We start from the raw sequence: 23,449 nt of genomic DNA, 5'->3' as shown, positions 1-23,449 counted from the left end.
GTTCCAGCTTAGTCCTCAGGGGTAGCGCCGCATATGTGGCCGACCTCAGGTAGGGATATCTAATCCTATCTGGGGTTGATTACAGTTGTTCATGGGCGGCAGTAGCCACTTACCATCAGATGGACTGCATGGTGGTCTGCTACTCCTATATTATAAATAAATATATATATGTATCATAATTCCGCTATTTTATTTATGTTATCCTGTACGTGTTCTTGTTTCCCCCACTTTCCCCTATGTTATACTTGCAATTTTATCTGCAATGTGTAACACATAATGAACTACACAATATGATATTTTAAGTATTTTTCTGCGATAGCAAACATCTATGATATAACTTGACAAATGTTTTCACCTGGTTCGCCTGTATAATCACCATCTAGCAGGTGAAAATAGATATCTATAGTATGTTGTACCTATTGAACAATTCGAACATCTCAAATTTCTTTCTTTTGTGTATATGTGGGTATTATGTAGTGGTATATTTTCTACAATTATGGTCCCTTTTTAATAGTAAACAATCAAATTCTTGCCTACCTACGAGGGAAATTGAATCCAATCTTTAGTACTGTAGTAGGCTGCAATTGCGAAACGTCTCCCTTTGGTAGGCAAAAAAATGTCTGAGCCCTCTATTAGAATAGGTGTAAACACAGAATTGTCTGTTGTTTTGGTGCATAGTATACACTAATAGAAATAATATGGAAATACTCATATAATCTTGTGAAAGTGAAAAAGTACTCATTAACTGGGGAAAGTGATACATATTAAAAGAGCTATGTATTTTTTATTTTGTAAGACGAACTTGTAATGTTATGTACGAAACCTTGCATTAGTCCACATATATATTTATATGTAAGAAAAAACACATTAGCAAATCATTCTTAGTTATATAACAACGCATCTGTGTAGTACGACATCGATTACAATATTCCTGAATATCAGTGACCACATAACACTAGAATATTTACGTCTTAAAATACTTGTTCACACAACGTCAACAAGCATCAAATATTTATTTAGGACTATGATGAACAAAACTGATATATTATCTATCCCACAGGGGTGTACCTTCGTGTAAAACAAACCAAATTAAACAAATATAGGATTATATTCAGTGAAACATTCAAATCCAACAACAAACATTGGAACTCTCCAATAGTTTGTACAAGCTGTGTACAGTCTCCTTCACAGGGGCTCTCTATTGATGGTATCGGTAGTAAATCAACTAATACACTATAATCCCATTTGCCGCAATTATTACGTTCGGCGAGTAATCTAAGCCACTATGTTACTATGTATCTTTCAAATACCTCAAACCGTGTTAATGAAAATAGCGCAACCGACACACATTGTTAAAACGAAAACAATTTGTATTGAAGACAAGTCTGTTTGGACGAAATGCGTCGGGGGGAGCGCATCCCCCGTCTCCACACAATGCGAATAAGTTACACTCTACATTGTAAATGATATTGTTAAAAAGAGTATAAATTAAATTAAGTAAAATCCTTTCGAATACTTAAAGTGTCTTAAAACGTCTAAGGCAACTTTACGAAAACTTATTGTATTTTTTTTCTTAATTTATTACATCATATATATACATAATTTCGACAATCATTTATTTAATAACGTAACATTTCTCTGGCAGGTCAAGCAAAAAATTAAATAGTAACATACACATGGTCTGATGTTAACGGGGCTTTCAGCCAGATTAAAAATACGGTGCTCGAGTTACAATATCTATTGTGTGCAGTAATCATGTACACTCGGGGAATATTCCTGAATTTTGTACTAAAATTAAATTTAATTTCTTAGCTGCTTTTCCCTCAGTGTACACGAATGAATTGGTAATTCGACAATATTAGAACATTTTATTGTTTACACTATATATTTAAGTATTTCTTACAGTTAATTTGCTATTTATCTTCTCGTAGAAAAAGCATAATCCTACCCATGATTTAATTGTTATAATTAAAGTATCAACACACATTGCTATTTACAAGGCTAAAAATAGTCACGTACGACAGTAACCTTGATCATAACTTTTATAACTGTAAAGGATTAATTAATTACGATAAAATATTAAGACATGATAGATGTTTCAGTCACAATATAAATTTTAAAATATATTTTATAAGAGACCAATTTAAACTATAATTCGATAACAAATCAACAGAATAATAATTCATTGACAACAAAAACACGGATGTAAAGCAATGTTTCTCAAAAACTTAACGTAATTTGTTTCAGTTTCAACAATATATCTATTTCTCTTAATCGACTTGGTGTTTTGTTTATGATATGAGTTTTATATGCGAAGGCTGAACAGTCATCGCGTATATTCCACAATATTTCAAATAAAAATATTCAATATGGATGCTATACATATTTTTATGTTATAGCAAATTAACCGGTTCACAGTCCACAAGATATTAAGTGATTACTGAAACTCACGTACCAACAACTAGAATCCCGACTCCAAAGTACCGACCTTATAATGTACGGATCTCCTATTTGAGGTCGGCCACAAGTGCATTTTTTATCCCAGAGGTCTAAAATCATTACATTTCTGCCTGACCGCGTATTTCAAACTGGAACGAGAACGCACGTACTGCCTACCACGACAGATATAGTGCAGTGTTGCTCTCCAGTCGAAGTTCACTTAAGACTCGTAAAAATTATAAAAACGTCACTTACGACCCTTGAACTACTTGACCGCTCCCTTTCAAATCGACACACGGTTCTACACATCTTACAAAATACTATGGTAATCGCTAATAATATTTTTATAATTATATAACCCTATTAGCATGTAACTTGCTCCCCGCAATAAAACCTATTAGAAGAAAATAATATGCGGCCGAATTTTAAGTACTATTTCCTATTTAAAACATAACCAGAAGCAAAGTAAATGCGTGTAACTGTCGCTTGTATTAAATCTATACCGGCGCGTTATACAACATTCTAGTAAACAACATTGCCTAATACTTTATCTATAGCGGACTCGCGCTGAGCCCGCCCGAATTGATTATAATTATAACATATATTTTACTAGCTATAGGGACTGAGATGGAAGGCTGTTAAAATCCAATATCCGTGCAAATTTAATACACAAATAACGTATATTTAAATCATAGAAACAGAACATGTTTACGGGCTTGTACAGTTCCGACTCATCGATTCTGATCAATAAAAGCAACAACAACACTATAACACTTCTTATTGCAATAGAAATTTCAGTCCCAAGAATCTATGATTTAAATTTACACACAAAACACAGGAAACTTAGAGAAGTAATCGATAATAAAATACTACAGACCGACTACATGTTCAACACAAAGAAACAATACTAGTCAATGTTAATTCCCATATAAATTAATTTTAAAATATTTACGAGCAATTATAACACATTGTTTTATTTTATTTATAATAACACGATATTGTTGTCAAGATACTTCTTAAAGCGTTCACTTATAAATGTGAGGCTCCTATTTACATATACTTTTAGTGTTTATTGCAGACAATATTATGAAACTTGTTAGTTACCTAATATTAAAAATACAAAGAGGCACAATATTTAAACATTACATCATCACTCTTCTGAGGCATGGCTTAAAAGTCTATTTTCATAAGAATTTATTAACTATAACGAGGATGTGTATAAAAATGCTCAATTTTGCCGAATCACCAAATGGTAGAAACCGATCAATTATGTAAAGCATCAAGTGAAACGGTTGGCACAGCCTTGCAGGCAACTCGGGTTGCGTTTCACCGACCACCGGTTGCCTGCTAGAGTATAAATCAAAAGACAGCATATGTAAAACTTTTCGCTAAACTTTAGGAGGCCACACGATCATCACTGGAAATGCTAAAAGGCGATGTGATACAACAATAGTATAAAATTCAAAGACACTCCTTTACAAAATGTTATCGGAACACGCCGCTTTTGCCTCAACGATCACCTGCAAACGACCACTACGCATCTTAATCGAATCTAATACATGTCGCCACAATTATAAATAAATAAAATTAATAATAAAAATAACCCGATAATTATTCAATAGATCTTATCTAGCGGGACTATTACGTGGCCGGTGTTACGTGCTACATTAGATCAAAACTACATACAATGAACCGCGGTTATGGAAGTCAAACGTCGGTGTTGGAGCAACGTACATACGTGTGAAAGGCTATAGGAGCCTCGCGGTGGTAGGATTCGCCGCGATTGATCCTTACAGAGCGGAGGGCGGCTTGGAAATGCGTTTCGAAATGCTAGCTCTCGGGTCGCGACGGAATCGTATCACCGCGAGGTTGTTTATCGCGTGAATCGCCCCCCAGCAAGACCAGCGGAGTACGTTCGCGCTCTCAGTTGTATATCTTGATCGCTTTCTCCAAGTAGTTGACGCGGGAGCGCTTCGGCGTCTTGTTGATGTGCTCGAGGCCGAGCCACGGCCGCGCCGTCGCGTCTGGAAGGGACAGATCTATATTAAATTTTAGCACACATTCTTACGAGGATTGTTATGTTACCAACAGTGAAATGGATGTAAAATGTGATTAAGATTTAATTAATTTCCAGAATAATGTTACTTACTCGTATTACTGCTTGGTCTGAAGTCGAATATGTTTACTACCGCTCCTTCACTTATGTAGTTAGGTCTGCCGTTCGTCACTATAGCGAAATTGTACTGAAAAGAATAAAAAAAATCCCTATGAAAATTAAGAAAACAATAATGTACTTATATAGCAATACATGTTTACACCTGAAACCATATAAATGCAATTAACTTTTATTATAAACTCAATCCATCATTCCTTTTTTTGTTAATTTTACATCTAATACTGGTTGGTTTTTTTATTATGTTATAAATTAATTATTTTTTGAAAGAATGGAACATTAAAAGAAAGAGTATTGTTTATCAAATGGATACAAATCTTATGAGCTTAATGTATTATTTTGTTCTAATTAATACGATCTAGTCTTGGCGGATTGAATAGTATTGTTTCATATCGGATGGTACCTTTTCCCACTCCTTGTCGGGTATGTCGAGCTTCCTCTGCAAGCGGTCCTTGACGTCCTGGAAGGGCTCTTGGTGCTTGACGCGCGTGTAGAACGGGATGCCGAACGTTGCGTACACCTGCTTGTGGAAGTGAGCGCACGGCACCAGCATCTCTAACTCCTGTTAACGTTTTCAAAAATTCCAAATTTAACTTTTTATTCTTTTAAATTCTTCTTTAATATAATAAATCAATATAAGATATCAAAACAATCATACATCGAAAGGTTAAAAGGGGCATACAATTAATAACTAAATCATTTTATTTTAATTATTTTCTAACAGTTTTTACACAACACAAAATACGTGGACAAATTCCAATCCACTGAAAAAATCACTCGAAAAATATGTCAAATATATGACAATAAAAAACCTCATAATAATTCGCTTGCTTGCTTGTTTGCTACAAAAAAATATGCATTCATTTCCACTACATAGTATGTGGATAAGTATTTTTAAGCGGTAGAAACCTCAGTTTTAAGTTAAAAAACAATGAACTCACACTCAAGTTGAGCTCATCCCGCGGGATCTCCTCTATCCGGTAGAGGCGCGGCGGCGAGATGGTGACCTGGTCCAGCGTCAGCTCGGGGTCGGGCCCCGGCAGCACCTTGTGACACGACACCTCCACGATCCGCAATCTGTAACGTATATAACGTATTTAAAGTATATAACGTATTTCGATTTGGTAGCGTTTCTATATTCCTCAGTCACACATTATAGAGATTGAAAAATTGGCTAATAGTAACGTCGCCAGCCACTTTGGATACATATTTTTCTGAGATGGATTCACAAAAAGTAAAGGACTACAGGAGGAATACTACATCTATGGAATTTTAATGCAGTTCAGCAATGTGCAGCTGTAATGCTACTGTAGTCAGTATGAAGTTTGTGGCAGATCCTCTCAACTTAGTGCTCTAGTTACACTCTTAACATAGCAATGTTTTTCTGATTGACTTGAGTACTGAAACATAACCACTTAACATTAAGTGAACAAAATGCCACTATCTTTTCCTATTGTATAAATAAAACACCCTTAAAACCCACTATAAGGCATGCAATACTCACTTGCCAGATCCATCTGGAGACATTTCGACAACCTTGGCTGCTTCTTCTAATATATCTGCTACTTTACCACCTTTATTTGGATATAATATTAATTCCTTATCTTCTTTGTAATTTGGACCAACCTGTGAATTTAAAAAATACATTGATTTTGTATTCATACATTTAAATATTATAAATTCATTATGATGTACATATAAATGTGCTAATGTACTTTAATTATTGCGTGATTCAACAGATAATAATAAACGACTCTTTTGGCAATATCTCTTCATCTTACCCGTATTTTTTTGTATTTTTGAAAGGTAATGTAATAATGAAATGAACAAAACTTACCCATAAACATTTAAACTGTTTCTTGTTGTCCAATTCGTTAACTTTAATAGATAAAATCTGGTAGAACAATTTCTTAGGGCACTTTGGTTTACAGTATACTAACAAATCCTTCAGTATACCGTCGTAAGAGTATCTTAATGGAAGTCCTGGCGTATCCTTGTAACTGGAACAAAATCATTTTACGATAAGTATGTGTTAAAAAAATGTATAATTGAAATTTGAAATCATATTGTGACGCCTCGTTTCAATATTTTTATAAAGTTAGAGTAGGAATGCATACAGTAACTTGTAACACCATTCAAATCCAGAAAACAGTAGTACTTGACAGCTGTTGCAATATAAGACAGAGGTATATATTACGGAAATGTCACTTGAGTTAAGCCAGGAATTATTCTATCACTAAACCACTCATCCTTACACTTACATATCTCTCTTCTCCACATTCTCAGATCTCTATATCCTAGCATCTCTCATCTATCTCTATTATCTACTATCTCATTAACATGGACCTATAAATATACTACAATATACATTCATTGCAATACACATCTCATTTTAATAAACATATATTCTCACTTACTTTTGACATTTAAAGAACTGTATTAAGTATGGATCGACATTGAGCCTCTGGCCGACCGCCCGCGCCATCTGATCGTAACGCATCTGCATCGATAATTCCATTGTGAACCTGCGACAAAAACGTCGATCTTATAAATACTATTAACGTACATCGTATCAGATCAAGTGCAATTAATTTCTATCATTGCAAACTTAAAATTTGTATCAACAAATTAAATATTATTATGAAATCCTAGTAGAATTGTCACAAGCCTCAGAATAAAATAAAGTCATAGCCAAGTCAGAGTATGAATTACTCAAACTTGAGAAAATCAACAATGTCTTGCAGGTCTTGCTTGAACATAACATCGAAAATATTTAAATTACCAGCTTATTATAAAACCGACTGTGTTGTTCATATGTTGTATTCATCTTGTATTTAATGGGAACAAACCTAGTATTCTATATATTATATATTATGTAATTCATATAAAAGTATACACTAACCCGGGATCATTGGGCACGCTCTTGTCGACGAACTGCACCTCCACCTTGTAGAATATGTACTTGAAGTAGTCCTGGCACGTCGGCAGCTCGAGCTCGTCGTGCCGGTGGTCCGCGCGCTCGAACACGATGATGTCGCCGTCCATCAGCTCGTCCAATACCTGGCCGCGTGCACACGACTCAACCCGAGCGACGCGCCGCGCACGTGGCACGCACGCGAGCGAGCGCGGGACGCGACACGGTACGCCACGGTACGACACCGTACGCCACGGTACGACACGGTACGCCACCGTACGGCAAGGTACGCCACCGTACGGAATGGTACACCACAGTATTACCACCACCTACAGTACGGCACGAGACGCAGCCCGGTACGCCACCGTACGTACGGCAATGTACACCATGGTGCGCCACCATTCGCCACCGTTCGGCGCGGTACGTCACGATACGGCACGGTACACCACGATATGCCACCGTACGAAACGGTACGCCACGATACACTACGATACGCCGCCGTACGGCACGGTACGGCGCGACACGGTATAGTGTGCTACTATCCGGTTGTGTACGTAAGTTGTTGTACGATATGTGTACCGTACCCCGCAGTACAGTCGTGGGAACAATAAATAATACTGGTTTCCATACCGAAATTAGGTGTGTTACAAAACTATTTTCATTTTATTTAGCAATTAATTTACATGTACGCTGTACTTACGGCATTACTTTAAATTCCATAGTATTTTATCAAACAAAAACGTTAAATCGATAGTATTATTTATTATTCTTTAGGTACAATACGACACCATTCGTATGGCTAATTTTCTGACTTTGAATTATGACGGCATCTATAATAATATTGAGATAAATGTCGCAATAGTCTCCCCGAGAGCGATATAAATAAAATAATATTCATTTGTTTGCTCTAGTACTAAACTTCTAACTTTTGTAGTTTTAATTTTAACTCCCTGTAGCACTAGTGCACCACTTACTGCACTAGGGATTACTGTGTAATCATACAGGATAGCATTATATTATAATTCGATATGTTGTACAATATACATATACAATTGAACTTGGCGGTCACCAATAGACAATATTCACCTAGTACTATATGGATTAGTCTAAAATCTAATTACATTTGAATGGTGTCATTCTGTAAGTTACTCGTTCTAACCTATGCGTTAGTACGCCATTTCGCTGTTTGATTCGATTCATTTCATTTACACGAAATCTCACAAGACTTAAATATGTGCAAATTTGCATCTCAAATATTTTATAAACTAAGTTATACTGTATGATCAGCGTGTAATTATATAAGTGCATTTTTTAAGTATCTATACTACGAAACACTTTGTACTGTGTAGTACGTACCACGTACGTAACACCATGTACGTAAGTAAGTAAGTACGTATAAGTTTTTGTTTTAACGTACACTTAGATATGGTAATATAGAAATAAATCGATCCAAAGCGGTACTTAAATAATTTTGTGCAAGATGAAGCCGAAAGCGTGATTTAATTTTGATATATTTTAATTAGATATTTCAATTGAATAAGCAATGAAGCGAAAATAATTGTAAAATCGTCAATACCTCTCGATTCATACCTTCCCCAGAAAGACATGTTTGCTATAAATTGATTACTGTCACAGATTAGCGGAGAGAGACTCGACATATTATATTTAAATTACTATTGAACTTCAAATAATAAACAATACATACATATTAATTTAAGACACTAGAATAGTCAGTGAAACTGAGTACAACTAATTGAGCAAAAATGTTACTGTATAAAAATTAAAGCAAATTTCATTTAAGAATTGAGATCAAGAAATCTAAATTTATAAAGCTTCAGTTTCATAATACAAGTATATTATCTAACATAAAATTATTCAACTTTATATTTTGTATGACTGCATGACAATGGTAAATGGTACATTATGGTACGACATTTAACAATTACAATTGAAAAAAGACTTTCAACATCATAAATTCCCATCAGCTTTAAATACCTATTTTAGCGTACATATGTAAGTGAATTCGCATAGACAGGATATTATTTTCATTTATTTTTCAATCGGTTGTGTATTTATAAGTCCAATAAATATTAATTTTATTAAACAATTTCAATAAAAAACATTGTAAAGAAGAATAACCATTCACCATATGTCATTTTTAGCGTTTGACTACGATAATTTCGTATGTATGAGAATCAACTATTAATTTCAAGGCTTAAAACTATGAAAGGGGTGATGGCGTAAAACTGATAAATAATACCTTTTCAAGAGGATCATTGTAGTTGTTTATCTTCTCAACGTAGTCGGGCTTGATTTCTTCATACAACACGAGAGGTGTGTCTGGTGGGAAGCCTGAAGAAACAAAAACATGAAAATGTTTAATTCAAAATTAGTTTTTTAAATCGAAAATAAAACTGACCCCAATGTTGGTAGTAGTGTTTTATAGTCATGTTTGTTACATGGCAAGAATCCCACCTAAAGTCGATCATAAATTCTCCTAAGCTCTTGCAAACTACCGATTAACCGCGCGGCTAGCCGGTTCCCCAGTTTAATGTAAAATTTATTTTTTGTAATTGTACGCACAAAATAAACCGAAGCTAGAAGTTGTCAGCCGCCGGCGCGGCTACCAACTAAGGCATAGTAGAAGTAAGCAATAAATTGCAATACTAAAAAACGAAGCATAGCAGATTTACAAAGTATTAGAATAGCGATGAGCATCATAATCAAACTGTGAAGTCTTCTACCACCTTAAAAGTTAACAAGGCACTAATTGAATTTTATTTCTAAAACTATACACATACCCGCACGTTTGTTGAGTATCGGTATGAGATCGGCCGGCTTGCTCGCTATCGGCAGGTAGTGGTGTCCGCAGTAGTGTATGCGCTTCTGTTTCGGATCGTAAAACTTGAAGAACAACACAACATCGTTCTCCTTGTCGAAGGGCGGTAATGCACTGAAGCCGGAGTCCGGGGGCAACATCTCCAGGAATATGTTCCACGGGTTCATGTTCTCGGAGACGTCGGCGACTGTCTTGTTCTGGTCGTTGAGTATGTCGAGACACGTCGGTCTGCACGTCTGTTGAAGAGTATATAAGATGTAAAGATAAGCTTAGAATTTATTAGACAAATATTTGCCGATTACCTGTGTTATAAGTGCTATACACACACAGAATAATAGCTAGATTCTGAAAAAAATAACCTAAACTTATAATTTCATGATAATATAAATCTATGCCTATTCATTATTTCCGTACTAGGCGAGACTAAGTTTATGTTAATAAACTTAACAAGTCGAAAATGCATATTTACACAACTACTTGTACTATTTGATGTGTTATTTAAAAAAATATAATTTGCCTGTGTGCGGTTATAAGGCCCCGTTAACTTGCCTCTTCATTCACCCTATAAAATAAACAACCCATATAAAAATATTTAGTATAATTAAAACATATAATACATACAATGGCGTCGACATTGTTTGTATTCACATTCAGAGCGTGGGCACATGTCTTCGGTGCGGCACTGGCTACCGTGTAAGGACACGGCGCCGCTACCGGGTGGCGGCACGGCATAGCTGCATAGTGTGCCCTTACTGTTGCTACGGAGTACATGCTTGTAGTTGTGTTCGACCGCATTGGCTCTCTGACTGCGCGCAACATCTTCAGATTTAATAAACTCACCTGATTGGAGCGTGCACTGAACGGCCACGGACGCAGATGTTTGAGCGGATAACGGAAGTTCTCCGCGAGCATGTCCATCAGCTCCGCCACGGTCGCCTGCTTGCGCACACGGAACACCCTGTAGTGCGCTCGCTCCGGATCGTACAGATCGTTGCCCTGGTGCCCGTCGAACGCCTCCTCCAGTACAACGTTCACGTTCATGTACAGATGCGCTTCGTTGCGTTCTTTGCGACGAATCTATAACGTAAATTCGTTTTTTTGTCATCACAATGTTTCGCTTTTTTAAAAATAAATTCAAATATAACGAAATAGTGCTGTTCAGCTGGCTGGTTGACTGTGACTATTTGATGATCTATAAAATCATTCTTAATAATTAAAATAATTTCGACTTCTCTATGAAATCGATCATCACAAATAATCTGAAAATCATAAATGGCGTTTCAATTTTGGTGTACAAGTATGAATTAAAGAACCAATACATTGTTTTAAACAATACCCATTGGTAATCCAAAATGAGAACAACGATAAATCAATTGTTATCAAAATGATTGATCAACATTGGTCACGAATTTTACACACTTTTTTACATTTAAATATCGTCCATAATATATTTAACAGGCACTTTAGTGTTGTTAAAGATTAAGACAAATGGTATAAGTATTACTTACAGTTTCAATTCGCTTTTCCTCTGCAAGTCTTTCACTGAGCTCTGTGGGTATATCGGCCTGGGTTACCTCTTGTAACACTGTTTTCAACTGAGAATCCCTGCAAACATAAAAATACGATTTTTAATGATTTAAAATATAACTGTATTATATTTTTATGTATATCAGAAACTCACTGTATAAATTGTTGTAAATACTAAATTATTTCAAAAATCGCACACTTGATATCATAATTTTTACGCACACAAGACACCCGTATCATGGTGATCAAAAACACACATCCGTAGATATAGATGGAACAGAAATAAATAGATTGTTTGATTATTCGAATAGATAAGACAGATTAAGATCTGCTAAAGTTTTTAAAGATGGTAGAACCCTTTGTGGTAAGCGGTAAAGCCCTTTCTGGCTCCACCGCCACACCTATTTCTGCCTAATAACAGCAGTATTAAGCGCTACAGTGTTCCCGTTTGAAGGGTATGGTAAGGGAGACATACTTTTCCGAGACGTTCCAGCTGAGTCCACAGGGGTCGCGGCGCATCTGTGGCTGATCCCAGGTAGGAATATCTAATTTTACTTGGGGTTGATTGCAGATGTCCATGGGGGACAGTATTCATTTACCATCAGGTGGACAGTATATCCGTCTGATACTCCTAAACTATAAAAAGGTGATAGAATCCTCCGTGGTTTAAGTCGCGTGGCACCACCGCCACAACTATTTCTGCCTAGTAGCAAAACAACACCCACCTGATATAAACCAACATGTACGCGTTGGTGCAGTGTCGTACAGTCAGCGCCATGTCCTCATCATGCCCACCGTAGTTGTACTCGATGGCCTCCTGCTTCGTGCACCTCGACACCACGTCGTCGTCGAACTTGCACCACTGCACAAGAACACAATATAAAGACAGAAAGAAAATATTCCATATTACATCGTATGACGCACATTGCATGTCAAATGTTAATTAGTAAGTACATTTACTCAGGTTGAAATCCCAAGCATGCGCCTCTGATTTTTTCAGTTATGTGCATATTAGAAATTAATTATCACTTGCTTAAAACGGTGAAGGAAAACATCGTGAAGAAACCTGCATACCTGAGAGCTAAAAAAATCTCAAAAGTATGTGAAGACTACCAATACGCACTTGGCCAGCACGGTGGACTAGGGCCTAATTCTGAGAGGAGAACCGTGCCCAGCAGTGGGACAATAATGTGTTGATGACGAAATACATTTACAAAGGGTCATATATCCCATTTATAGAAAAAAAATACATTGAATGTTTCATGTCCATCACAATCATATTTTTCTATACAATATTTCGACATGCACGGTATGTGTCTGCACGGTTGTGATACCGAAGTTTCATAAAATGATAATTATGTTCTCTGCCACAGTCTCACATGCATTTAATATGGATGTAAGACATGCAGCTATATTCTAACCACACTGTCCAAGCATGGAGTGGTAACTAAGTGGTAACCTTTATGAGTATGAAAAACTCATAAGGCATGTTCTAGCAATGTTTTCCTCAATGAATGCAAAATTAGTGTACACTATGATTCGAACTGCAAGCCTAGCAAACAACCTTCAAATTCTTATTAGTATTAATGCCTATTATAGTTCAAAATGAATTAGTAGCTTCAATATTCTAGGGAGCCTAGGTTACCTGCAGTAAATTAACCTATACTGAAATCCCTTTTATGTCCGCATGACTCGAGACATATAAGGATGTTATATGTATCTAATATGCTCTGCATTATAAATTAAGTCACATCTTTATAAAATCATATCAATTCTATCTACGCCGTCTAACACCCGTTATTATTAATCAATCTATCCAATGTTTTGCCTACAAAGGTGAATATGTGACAATCTCTTTTGACATTGTCAAATGTCGATCTTTAGTACGCAAAATTTGGATCGATTATTAACAACGGACATAAACGTTATCTACCATTAAAACTACATGAATAAATCACAAGCTCATACATTGCTGACCTTCCCATCGCCCTTCGGGTTGATGAAGACGACGTAGTGGCCGCCGTGGTTGTCGCCCGAGTGCACGAGCACCGCGTGGAGAGTGTAGTCCGCGGGCGTCTCCGGCTTCTCTTGCAAATACGCGTCCAGGTTGATGTGCTCGTAGAATTCGAATCTGGGGAATGGTGACAAGGAAACGTCTTAAGCCCGCTCCACACTCTCGTGAAAATCTCGCGAATGTGGGGCGGGCTTTATAACCGGTTTAGTTTCCGCTTAGCCGGTCAAACTTTCTTGTATTCCAAATGTTAAATCGCTATTAACTACGAGAATATAACTAACAATGTTTGAAACCACAAAGGATAGAGCAGGAGCATGTCCGTAGGAGTTCACTGTGGAGGTCGTGTGATAATTATATTACCATTGTAGAACTATAATTTCTTAGTCTTAACACATGACATTAAAAACTCCCAAACCTCCACATTTATAAGGTTTAGATGGCATATCACTAATCTATTACATTGACATAAAACACAAGATACTTGAATTATTTTTCATAATGATATAGTTTATCTGAACATATATTATACATATAACGATTTTTTTTATATACACCGAAACCTACCAACAAAAACAGTGTACTGCCACAAGTTTATTAATGTCTAAAAATTCCATAAATTATTGCACGCTATATGTTCAGTCCAAGACCTTCAATAACATAGAAACTCAAACAAAACTCACCTATCATTAAACTTGACCGAGCTGTCCGTTATGGGATCGTACTGGAACCGCATGAGGTGCAAGTGCAGCACCGGCGGGAACGACGCAAAGATCACTCCCTTCTCCGCCTCCTGCAAGCCGTGCTCGCCCGCGTCGTACTTGTTCTCGCCGTCGAGCGTCTCCGTGCTGATATAGTCTTTAAACGACTCGTCGACTGTAAAGGAAATACGAATTTTTTTATATACGAACATGTGTGTCTACGTATAGACCGCGCCAAACTGCTAGTCCGCTCTAAAGTTGTTGCGAGCAGGTGTAGTCGTACAATTTGCTATAGCGACGCGATTCATTTCTATATTCAGACCGGATTAGCAGTTTTACGCGGACTATACTTGTATGCGTGTGTCCGTGTTAGGGCGCTAATCTTGTCACGCCTGGTTAGGCCTAGGGCCTGGGCCATACAATAGGATGCAAATGGTAGTCTTGCTAAGACACATGCAGTCGTTAGCGCGAAAGGAAAATCACCTTGTACTGGCGTTTGTTTAATAGACTTATTGCAATAAATAACTCGGACAATAAACTGACAACATGAGTATTCCAATTTATAATACATATAAAATTGTCATCATTATAATACAAGTATATATAGCTGGGTGTTTATGTTTCCCATATATCAACTAACCATGGCCTGTTAAAATTTACATGTTTTGCTGGTGTAATTTACAAAAAAAATACCTATAGGGCGAGTGTGCCAAGTAGGTCAACACAGAAAAATATCTGTATTAAAATATAACTGTAAAAACAAATGACGTTTTCTATAAGTGCCCCAAAATAAATATGTAGTAATCGTAAACCACCAAAGTATGTATGACGACCCAGGTCATGTACCGGTCAAAATTCCAGATTGACACAAAAAGGCCTTTGAGTTCGCTTCTCAACCAGGTTACATTTTTATTGTAAGACTGAAGTAGCATACAAGCATGCAGTCTACCTAATATTAGTGACACCATCTATATTTTAACTGTAACTGTAACTGCTAGTCCGCTCTGAAGATGTTGCAAGTAGATATGTACAGTCATACAATTTTCTATGCCGACGCGATTCATTTCTATATTCAGAGCGGACTAGCAGTTATACGCGGACTATACCAACAAAACAATACTGACTATTCTTCTTTCCCTTGATGTTGAGCTGTATATCATAGAAGGTTTCCACACGGGTGCTCGACACGTTGACGTTCTTGCATTTGATGTATGACGTCATCTTGCCCTCAAACAGCCGCGGCACTGTGCCCTCTACGCAAGTGCCCTTCATCTTACTCTCCAGCTTGTCCAGCAAGACCTACAAATCCATAAAGAATGTTCTTTCTATCAGATAAAATATAAGTGAATATGACGGTTGTCACTTACCCTAACAATGAAATTTTGGTTTATTCTTTTGTATATTGTCCTGATTTTGTTCTACTGGTACTACCATTTTTCCCACAATTTTCTACTGATAGTTTTAATAAAACAAATCAGAATGAAATTATATTGTGTTCTACTATTTGTTATACCAATTTACATAAAAAAGGTAAGATTATGGTTATATTACGACTGAATGACTATTACTTTAAGGTTTTAAATTTTTAAAAGTAGAACTAAATCATTAAATATATTAAAATGTCATACCATGATTCTTGTACACCAAATACAGTTTGCCCGAATTGTAGTGTGTAATGGAATAGTAATGTTCATAATCTTTTAAATGATATTCATATATACCCTCAGAAACTCCTGGACATCATGTTGCATGAAGGAATCAAGTGTTTCCCAACCAAAACTCTTCGTAAGCTTCTTAGTGCCAACAGGTTTATCAGAGAACTGCAATTCGTAAAACACTCTTTGCAAAGCCAGAGCAACAGACCTGGAAGAAAAATTAATTATCAATATAAATATTTTTTGAATCGAAATTGATTTTATTAATAGATAGAAAAGAAGATGGCACCAATTCTTTTTACTTTGCCTTTCGAAGCTGCTTTAGACAGTCAAATACAATTTATTTTCTTAAAAATATTATTGACTTAAGATTTATGTATATGACGCATACATAAAACATAATCATGAATTTTAACGTTAAATATTTCGTGTTTCTATTATCCAATTACTACACGTATATTTTTCGAGATATAAATAGCGGAATAGATATAATAGGTCCGTTTCCGTTATTATCAGAAGAGTACCAGTATTAGAATAGTATATGAAATCATTATAAACTTATCATTAAACAAATTAAAATAATCATATATATAAATTGAGCCATTTATGATTTGCCCTTGTGGGAAGGTTCCGTCCTGCCTTTGGTCACGTAGTCACGATTATTAAGTATTGCCCAAAGACATATACCCAATAGTCGTGACCATACTGCGACCGGAGCTTACGAAAGGAGGTCAAAGCTCTGAAATAGTCAACCTAGCCCGAAAAATACACAATGTAAACTTACACATAAAACATTTAAACTTGACATAAAAAACTGGTGCTTTTAAATAAAATAAAACTACACACGTTAAAAGACGTTACCTAGTGCTATCATCAGATTCAGTAGGCATTTTGTATACAGCCTTTCTCAATTGATTGGTAAAATATAAGGTCTGTAGCAGAGAATTCATGTAACAAGTGGCGCCTTGGTTCTTAAGACCTGTGGGAAAAGAAAAATATTCACAAAATGATTTAAAACTGTCATTTTTAAGGTCCTTATGAAAAATAGTAAATCTATTTGGAACGGAATTGTGGGAAAATATAATTCAATAAATCCTGCAAATAATATTTTCACGTTAAATGTTACTAAATGTAGCAAAAGTGTTTTACTCATCCATAATAATATTGTTAAGGATAATTTTAATTAGGTATTTCCATCAATTGCAATTGTTCTTTAGGTTCACTTCAATCAACTTTAATAATTACAGAGTAATTTAATGGTAATGAACACTAAATCAATTTTAAACTTCAGCAATCTCTTCTAGCCCTGGATTTAAGAAACCAGTCCAATACTTGACATATTATGGTTATTTTCAATTCAATCTAGAATTTATTTAAGTCACATTGTTAGCAAGGTTATGAATCAGGCCGAAATATATAAATAATTATGTAAATTACCCACCAAATAAGTGAAACACATTTATACTTTTTTATACTTTATGATTTTTGTTTATGCTTTATTTTACTTTTTGTGTTTTCAAGGGATTACAAGAGTATAATGGCTGAGAAACAATGGTGAGCACTACTCTAACTATATCTCATGCCAAAGTAATTCTATGTTACACTATCCAAACCTTAAGTACCTCATAATATTATATTATTCAAATTGGCAGACAACTTACCAACATAACCAGTATGCTTCTTAGAGTCCCACGAAACACCGTGAGGCGCCTCAGCAGTGACGTGCACTTCCAGAGTGATGGCATCGTCCTTGATGTAACCCTTCTCGGGATCCAACACATCATTCCAGGCCATAAAATGGGAGAAACCCCAATCGTTCTCCTTACTGTAATTATTACTGTATTACATTTTTATAACAAGTGTAATCTTAAGGTATAAGAGCCGAACAATATATGTCCTTAAGGCATTTGCCCCACCACCAGTACTTGTTAAAATTACAGCTTTTATATGTAAAAACATGCAATCTTCCAGACCTCAAAATATTTGAGGTTTTAATGTTAGCATCATAGATTATTACTACAAGCTGCACAAAGCAAGGCGTGTTTCCTATGTTAGTATGTAATAAAACTAGTTAGTTTAATGATATAACAGACTGTAGATACTTGATCCAATTGCTTAAGTACATGATAGATAATAAAAAATACATTTTCTATTTATAGGAAAGAAATTTATAGCTAATTAATATTTATTTACCTGTTCAAATAAATTAGTATTTTCGTCACGTATTTGTCATATACATAGACTAAACTATAGATAAATATTTTCAATGTAGTTAAAATTTCTAGTTGAGCAAATAAAGCAAGTTGTTATAACTAATTAGCGGTGGGATAAGTGCCGTAAGCGACTTGCTCGCGACAACTATACAAACCTGTAAAACAAATGTTGTATCTTTCTGAAGAATGGTTCGGTTTCCGGCTTGTTTGAGATGAGTCTTAGTTCCGCCATGGCGTAACACGACCAGCTGGACGATTCACTCTCTCCGTTGCACTGAAGGAAGAACCCGAGAGACTTCTGCTGTTGGCGGTCGGGCGAGGGTGTTTGGCGCGGCATGACCATGATCTTCCAGGGCAGGTTGCGAACGTAGCATGGCGGGGAGAGTACGGAATCCTTGAGACTCCTGAAGTTATGAACTGTGAACCGGAACGTTGCTTCTGATCGCGCTTCATCATCCTCCATTTCCGCGTCCAGACCAGAAAGCTACCGAAACAATTGATTTATATATCGTATTTCAAAAACCTGTTTCCAATTGCACTTTATTCATTGCAAAATGCATAAGAATGTATATTCTTCTGAATATCACCTTGAGTATTATTGAAAAAAAGTATGTGTCAATGAAAACAAAACACAAAGCCTCATATTTGTGATGTACTCTTTTGAACCGTGTAAAATATGCATGATATTGAATGTTGGCTCATTAACTTACATGCATGTCTGAAGATGTTGTCTCTTGGCTCTTCATGACTTCGGTCATCACTACCTCACCATTGGGGCCTTTCATAAGATCGTCCTCCCAAGGTTTTTCCGTAGCAGCCTCAACAGTTTCCACTGAAAGGTGCATATAACTCATGTATTTAAGGAAAATTATCATAAAATAACACAGACGATAAGTAAAAATTCTTTACTAGTGAGCAATTAATATTTCCTTAAGATTAATCCCTTAATTTATTTGCTAATGCAAAAATCTGTTAGGACATTACATTGATGACATTATTTTTGCTTCTCTTGACAATTTTGACAGTTACAAGATTGACATGATTGAATATATATTGTTGTAGGAAATATACTTGTACACCTAGCCAGTTTGTTATTATAAATAGAGGGACTTCTCTCTTCAAATGCAAACCAGTTGTATTTGCATATCCATTATAATGTTAAACTTATTATTTGAATACCCAAAACTTGTACGTAGTACTCTTCCTGTCTTTATCTTTACCACCTGTCTTGAAATTATTTTGTTTGAGAGTATTTTATTATGCCTATTGTAACAATCATTATATTTAATACATTATAATGTTTTATATGTATTATAATATTTTAAATAACATTATATTATTATGAATAAATATTATAAATCCAGGGGGCATTTGACCACCTGAGAATCTGCCGGGCAAACACCCAAATTTCCTGCCCACCGCCCTTATGTTGACATTGCTGCAATATATGTGCGCCCGGGGGGTAAGACGTCCCAGATATAGATATAGATTTAATACATCACCTTTTTTGTTTAATACTCTACTCAGAATTTAAAATATTTAGCAAAGATTGTTTCGAATTTTACAGAATGTGATGTTTTATTGTTCTGTTTTCCAACAGATAACATATATTTTAAATTGATAATTACAGTTGATCACAATCAATAAAACTTTAAAAATCTGTTTATTACCATACCAGAAGGAACAAAAGTCTAATACATAAACAAAATGATTGATAACTAAAATAAACACTTTTACAACAAAACTGCTATACTGTATAAAGGTACACTCTATTATAAATGAGAGATATAGTATGTTAAAGATTACCACTACCGTACAAAAGCTTAACTTATCAAATAATTTAGATAAAATATTCTGATTCAAATGCAAATAAATAACAATTCTACTGTTTTGAGGTTTTGTTTATTTCTTTTAGATAAAAGAAAATACACAAGATCTAATAAGAATAAGCACTAATGGAATTTCCTGAATTCATAAGTTAGATTTTTTAATCTCTCCTAATCTTGCAATCTGCCAAAGTTTATTTTACTACATGCCCACATTTTATTTGATTTTCTCTTTGTGATTATGAAGATTTATTTTTAACAATTTTTACAACTTTCTAATAACAAACTGAACATAGGTCTCCCATTATTTTATTGTACCATGCATAGCAGTAGACTAGTCATAGGCCTACCCTAGAAAGGACTTTACACTTGGTTGTACTTGTTAGTTCCTGCAAAGATCCATCCAGAAATCCATCTCCTAAGTTTACTCCCTTAATTCGCATAGTAAGAGTCAGATGAACATATCTACATTTTGTCAATTTTATAGGAGAGCAAAAATAGTGTGAAAATTCATCACTTCAAACTTTACCAGCTAATTAATAGAGATAATATACAGTAGTTGAAATAAAAATATATATTTAATATATTGTTCTACTATTAGAGTTTTAAAAATATAAAAAAATGTTTATAAATGCTTACAAAGACACAAAATATTTTTTTTTATTTATTCGGTATTTTATTTATTAAATATTGAATATAGCGTTACGTCGTTTTGCCATTTCATAAAGGACTACATTGTAAACCGTTTTGTGAAAAAAAAGATTTTTGATTTTTTATACATACGTTCATCTGACTCTTACACCACGAATTGATCTTTATAATATCAGTGGAATTAAACACAACTGGTGTTGTTGTTAGCTGACATTTTATAAGTAGTTGTATTAAGAAATAAAAACAAAATGAGAAGCAATAAACAGCTTTTATTATTCCCTTTAGATAACTCTGTGAACTTCCAGACATTTTTGAGCCTTCTGTGGTGGAGAGTAAATATACTTAAAGTATAGACTTCATCTACCTAACTTTTTTATATTAATTTTGCAACAGAAAATTCAATAATGAAAATACTCTTAATCTTTTATTTTCATAAACTGCTCAATCAAATTACATACTGGTAACACCCATCAATTTTGTACACAAAATTGACAAGTTGCTCATCAGCTGTGTCATTGTCATCTTCAAAGTAACCTCAAAATGATTCATTACCTTAAGCCAATACTACTCATAGATTATAAATAATAATAATTGTATTTTTAAATAAATTTATTTATCAGTAAATTATAGAACTGAAAAAGTAATAGAATCTTGTAATTGATTTTCTACACACATTTGTCAATTACATTTCAACAATAACAGACTTTTGTCTAAAACTTCTGATGTAAAAGACATTCATATGCTGCTAATTGGATCACATGTACAAAACATAATAGATACAACACAATCTATATATAGAATTGGACAACTTGCACTTTTTAAACAAAGAAAGTGTAATGCACTTACAAATCTAAGCAAATATGCTATAGAGCATTGAACCTAGGCTCTTATTGTACAAAGCATGTGTTTATAAACAATTTAATTTACTACTAATATGTGGGATAGAGAAATTAAGTGGAAACTAGATTGAGGTTAAGTTTGGAATTGTAGTGTGGAATGTTGCAGATTGAAGAAAATGTACAGACATGACACCCATTAGCAGCATGACAATGGCCACTTCCATATTTCAATGTACTTCAATGCCAAAGAATATTAGATAACTGGTTGCCATTATGATGGAATTTTATCAAGATTACGAGCGTGAGATAGACATGACAAGTAGATTGATGGTTGGCTGACCTTCTTGAGTCTCCATCTCCTCGACCTGGTTCACATTGGAGTCGTGCTGTGGCCTGTCAGGAGCAGGCGTGTGATTCATGTTAGCCGGGCGCGCCACCGAGGACTGTCGCCCACGACTCTTTGAAATGTCCTACGCAGAATTCACTTTAGTAAAAAAACACCCCGCACATCAAATTTCACAAGATCCAACGTCCGATTATTGCACTGTACCTACCTTTATCGCCACGGGATTGCTCCCTTTAGCCTTGCTAAATATCCGCTGGACAAACTTCAAAGGACCTTTCTCATGGATTCCAGTACCCTGCGACCCCGGGATTTTTACTTTTTTGGATGACAAGGTGTTAATTTTCGAAGAGTGTTTACTAGCGGCACGGCCGATGTCTGCGAATTTCAACACAAGGGACCGACGGTAGTGTACGCTAATAGCACATTCGTAATCTTACAATCATGGCCAGATTTACTTAATCACGATATACGATCGAGTACAAAATTTCGCTACCGTATTCGGCTACAGAAGTATTTTCGCGAAAATAAACAAAATGGTGGATGTCTAATTTAATTTCTGGCTTCGAATGTGTGGCCCGGTTTGATCGACGAATGCACCATTTTATCATTCTCTCACATTCACTGTAGTGACGTACCTTGTTATTTTGTGCGTTACGGTTTTCGGTCATCCGGAAATTTTATTGTCTATAGTTAGGCGATTTAGGCACTTATGACGCAATCGGTAATTACCATTTTATCTTCTTTTTTTTTTCAAATAGTATCTGTATATGTAATTATGATCGGCGTAATATAATATAATCTCATTCAAAACTATTTAAAAAATATAATTCTTTGTTTTTGATAAATGTTATATTGCTTACTCGTTTAAAGTTATAGTCCAATGTATTATTGTACACAAAAATATAAACACTATTTATAGTTATCCATAATTTTAGTAGGTAAACTTTAAAATGATAATTTAAATCTTTGATACTATACTCTTTGATAGTAACCTATGTAGGAATATCTTTCAACTCCAAAATCGATTTTAAAGTTTTATATCTGTAGTATCGATTAGTCAAAGCGTCGAAGTAACAAAAAGTTGTTTTTCTATGAAAAACTGTCGCTGGTTTTTCGGCACGTAACAAGGTCATATTTATGTTTTTAATGACAAAAGCATATATGTACTACATATAACTACAGTTATAGTACACTTTAAAGTAAGTTTAATTGAAATTTAACACAAGATTACTTACAACAACTTTAAGCGATGCGCAAATCAATTAGTTTATACCTGAAGGAAGTAATTTTCGTATTTAAATAAAAAAAGAATACG

The 23,449-nt window shown here is 35.1% G+C and overlaps 1 protein-coding gene across 7 annotated transcripts; it reads right to left on the bottom strand.

Moving 5' to 3' along the window:
• Nucleotides 1-1,089: 1,089 nt before the first annotated feature.
• Nucleotides 1,090-22,766, bottom strand: Usp7 (Ubiquitin-specific protease 7). Of its 7 annotated transcripts, none has more exons than XM_073075983.1 (23): nt 22,343-22,766; nt 22,129-22,258; nt 19,183-19,304; nt 18,628-18,956; nt 17,921-18,084; nt 17,121-17,238; nt 16,326-16,467; nt 15,729-15,903; nt 14,587-14,779; nt 13,861-14,023; nt 12,618-12,754; nt 11,874-11,970; nt 11,206-11,442; nt 10,328-10,601; nt 9,787-9,878; nt 7,515-7,672; nt 7,030-7,137; nt 6,450-6,612; nt 6,117-6,238; nt 5,554-5,689; nt 5,016-5,174; nt 4,589-4,682; nt 1,090-4,478 (listed from the first exon to the last, which is right to left on the bottom strand). In XM_073075983.1, the coding sequence occupies exons 2-23, from the start codon at nt 22,205-22,207 to the stop codon at nt 4,363-4,365; spliced, it is 3,378 nt and encodes a 1,125-aa protein (XP_072932084.1). In that variant the 5' UTR covers nt 22,208-22,258; nt 22,343-22,766; the 3' UTR covers nt 1,090-4,362. The 7 variants fall into 7 exon arrangements, with proteins under 7 accessions (XP_072932084.1, XP_072932086.1, XP_072932087.1 ...); XM_073075985.1 differs by having other exon boundaries at nt 1,090-4,463; XM_073075986.1 differs by having other exon boundaries at nt 7,515-7,658; nt 9,788-9,878.
• Nucleotides 22,767-23,449: the final 683 nt, after the last annotated feature.

This window comes from Epargyreus clarus, unplaced genomic scaffold, assembly GCF_041222505.1.
Source record: "Epargyreus clarus isolate Ecla_fem2 unplaced genomic scaffold, WU_Ecla_fem_2.2 ptg000008l, whole genome shotgun sequence".
Classification (NCBI taxonomy): Eukaryota; Metazoa; Arthropoda; class Insecta; order Lepidoptera; family Hesperiidae; genus Epargyreus; species Epargyreus clarus.
This window is presented reverse-complemented; position numbering and strand designations above follow the sequence as displayed.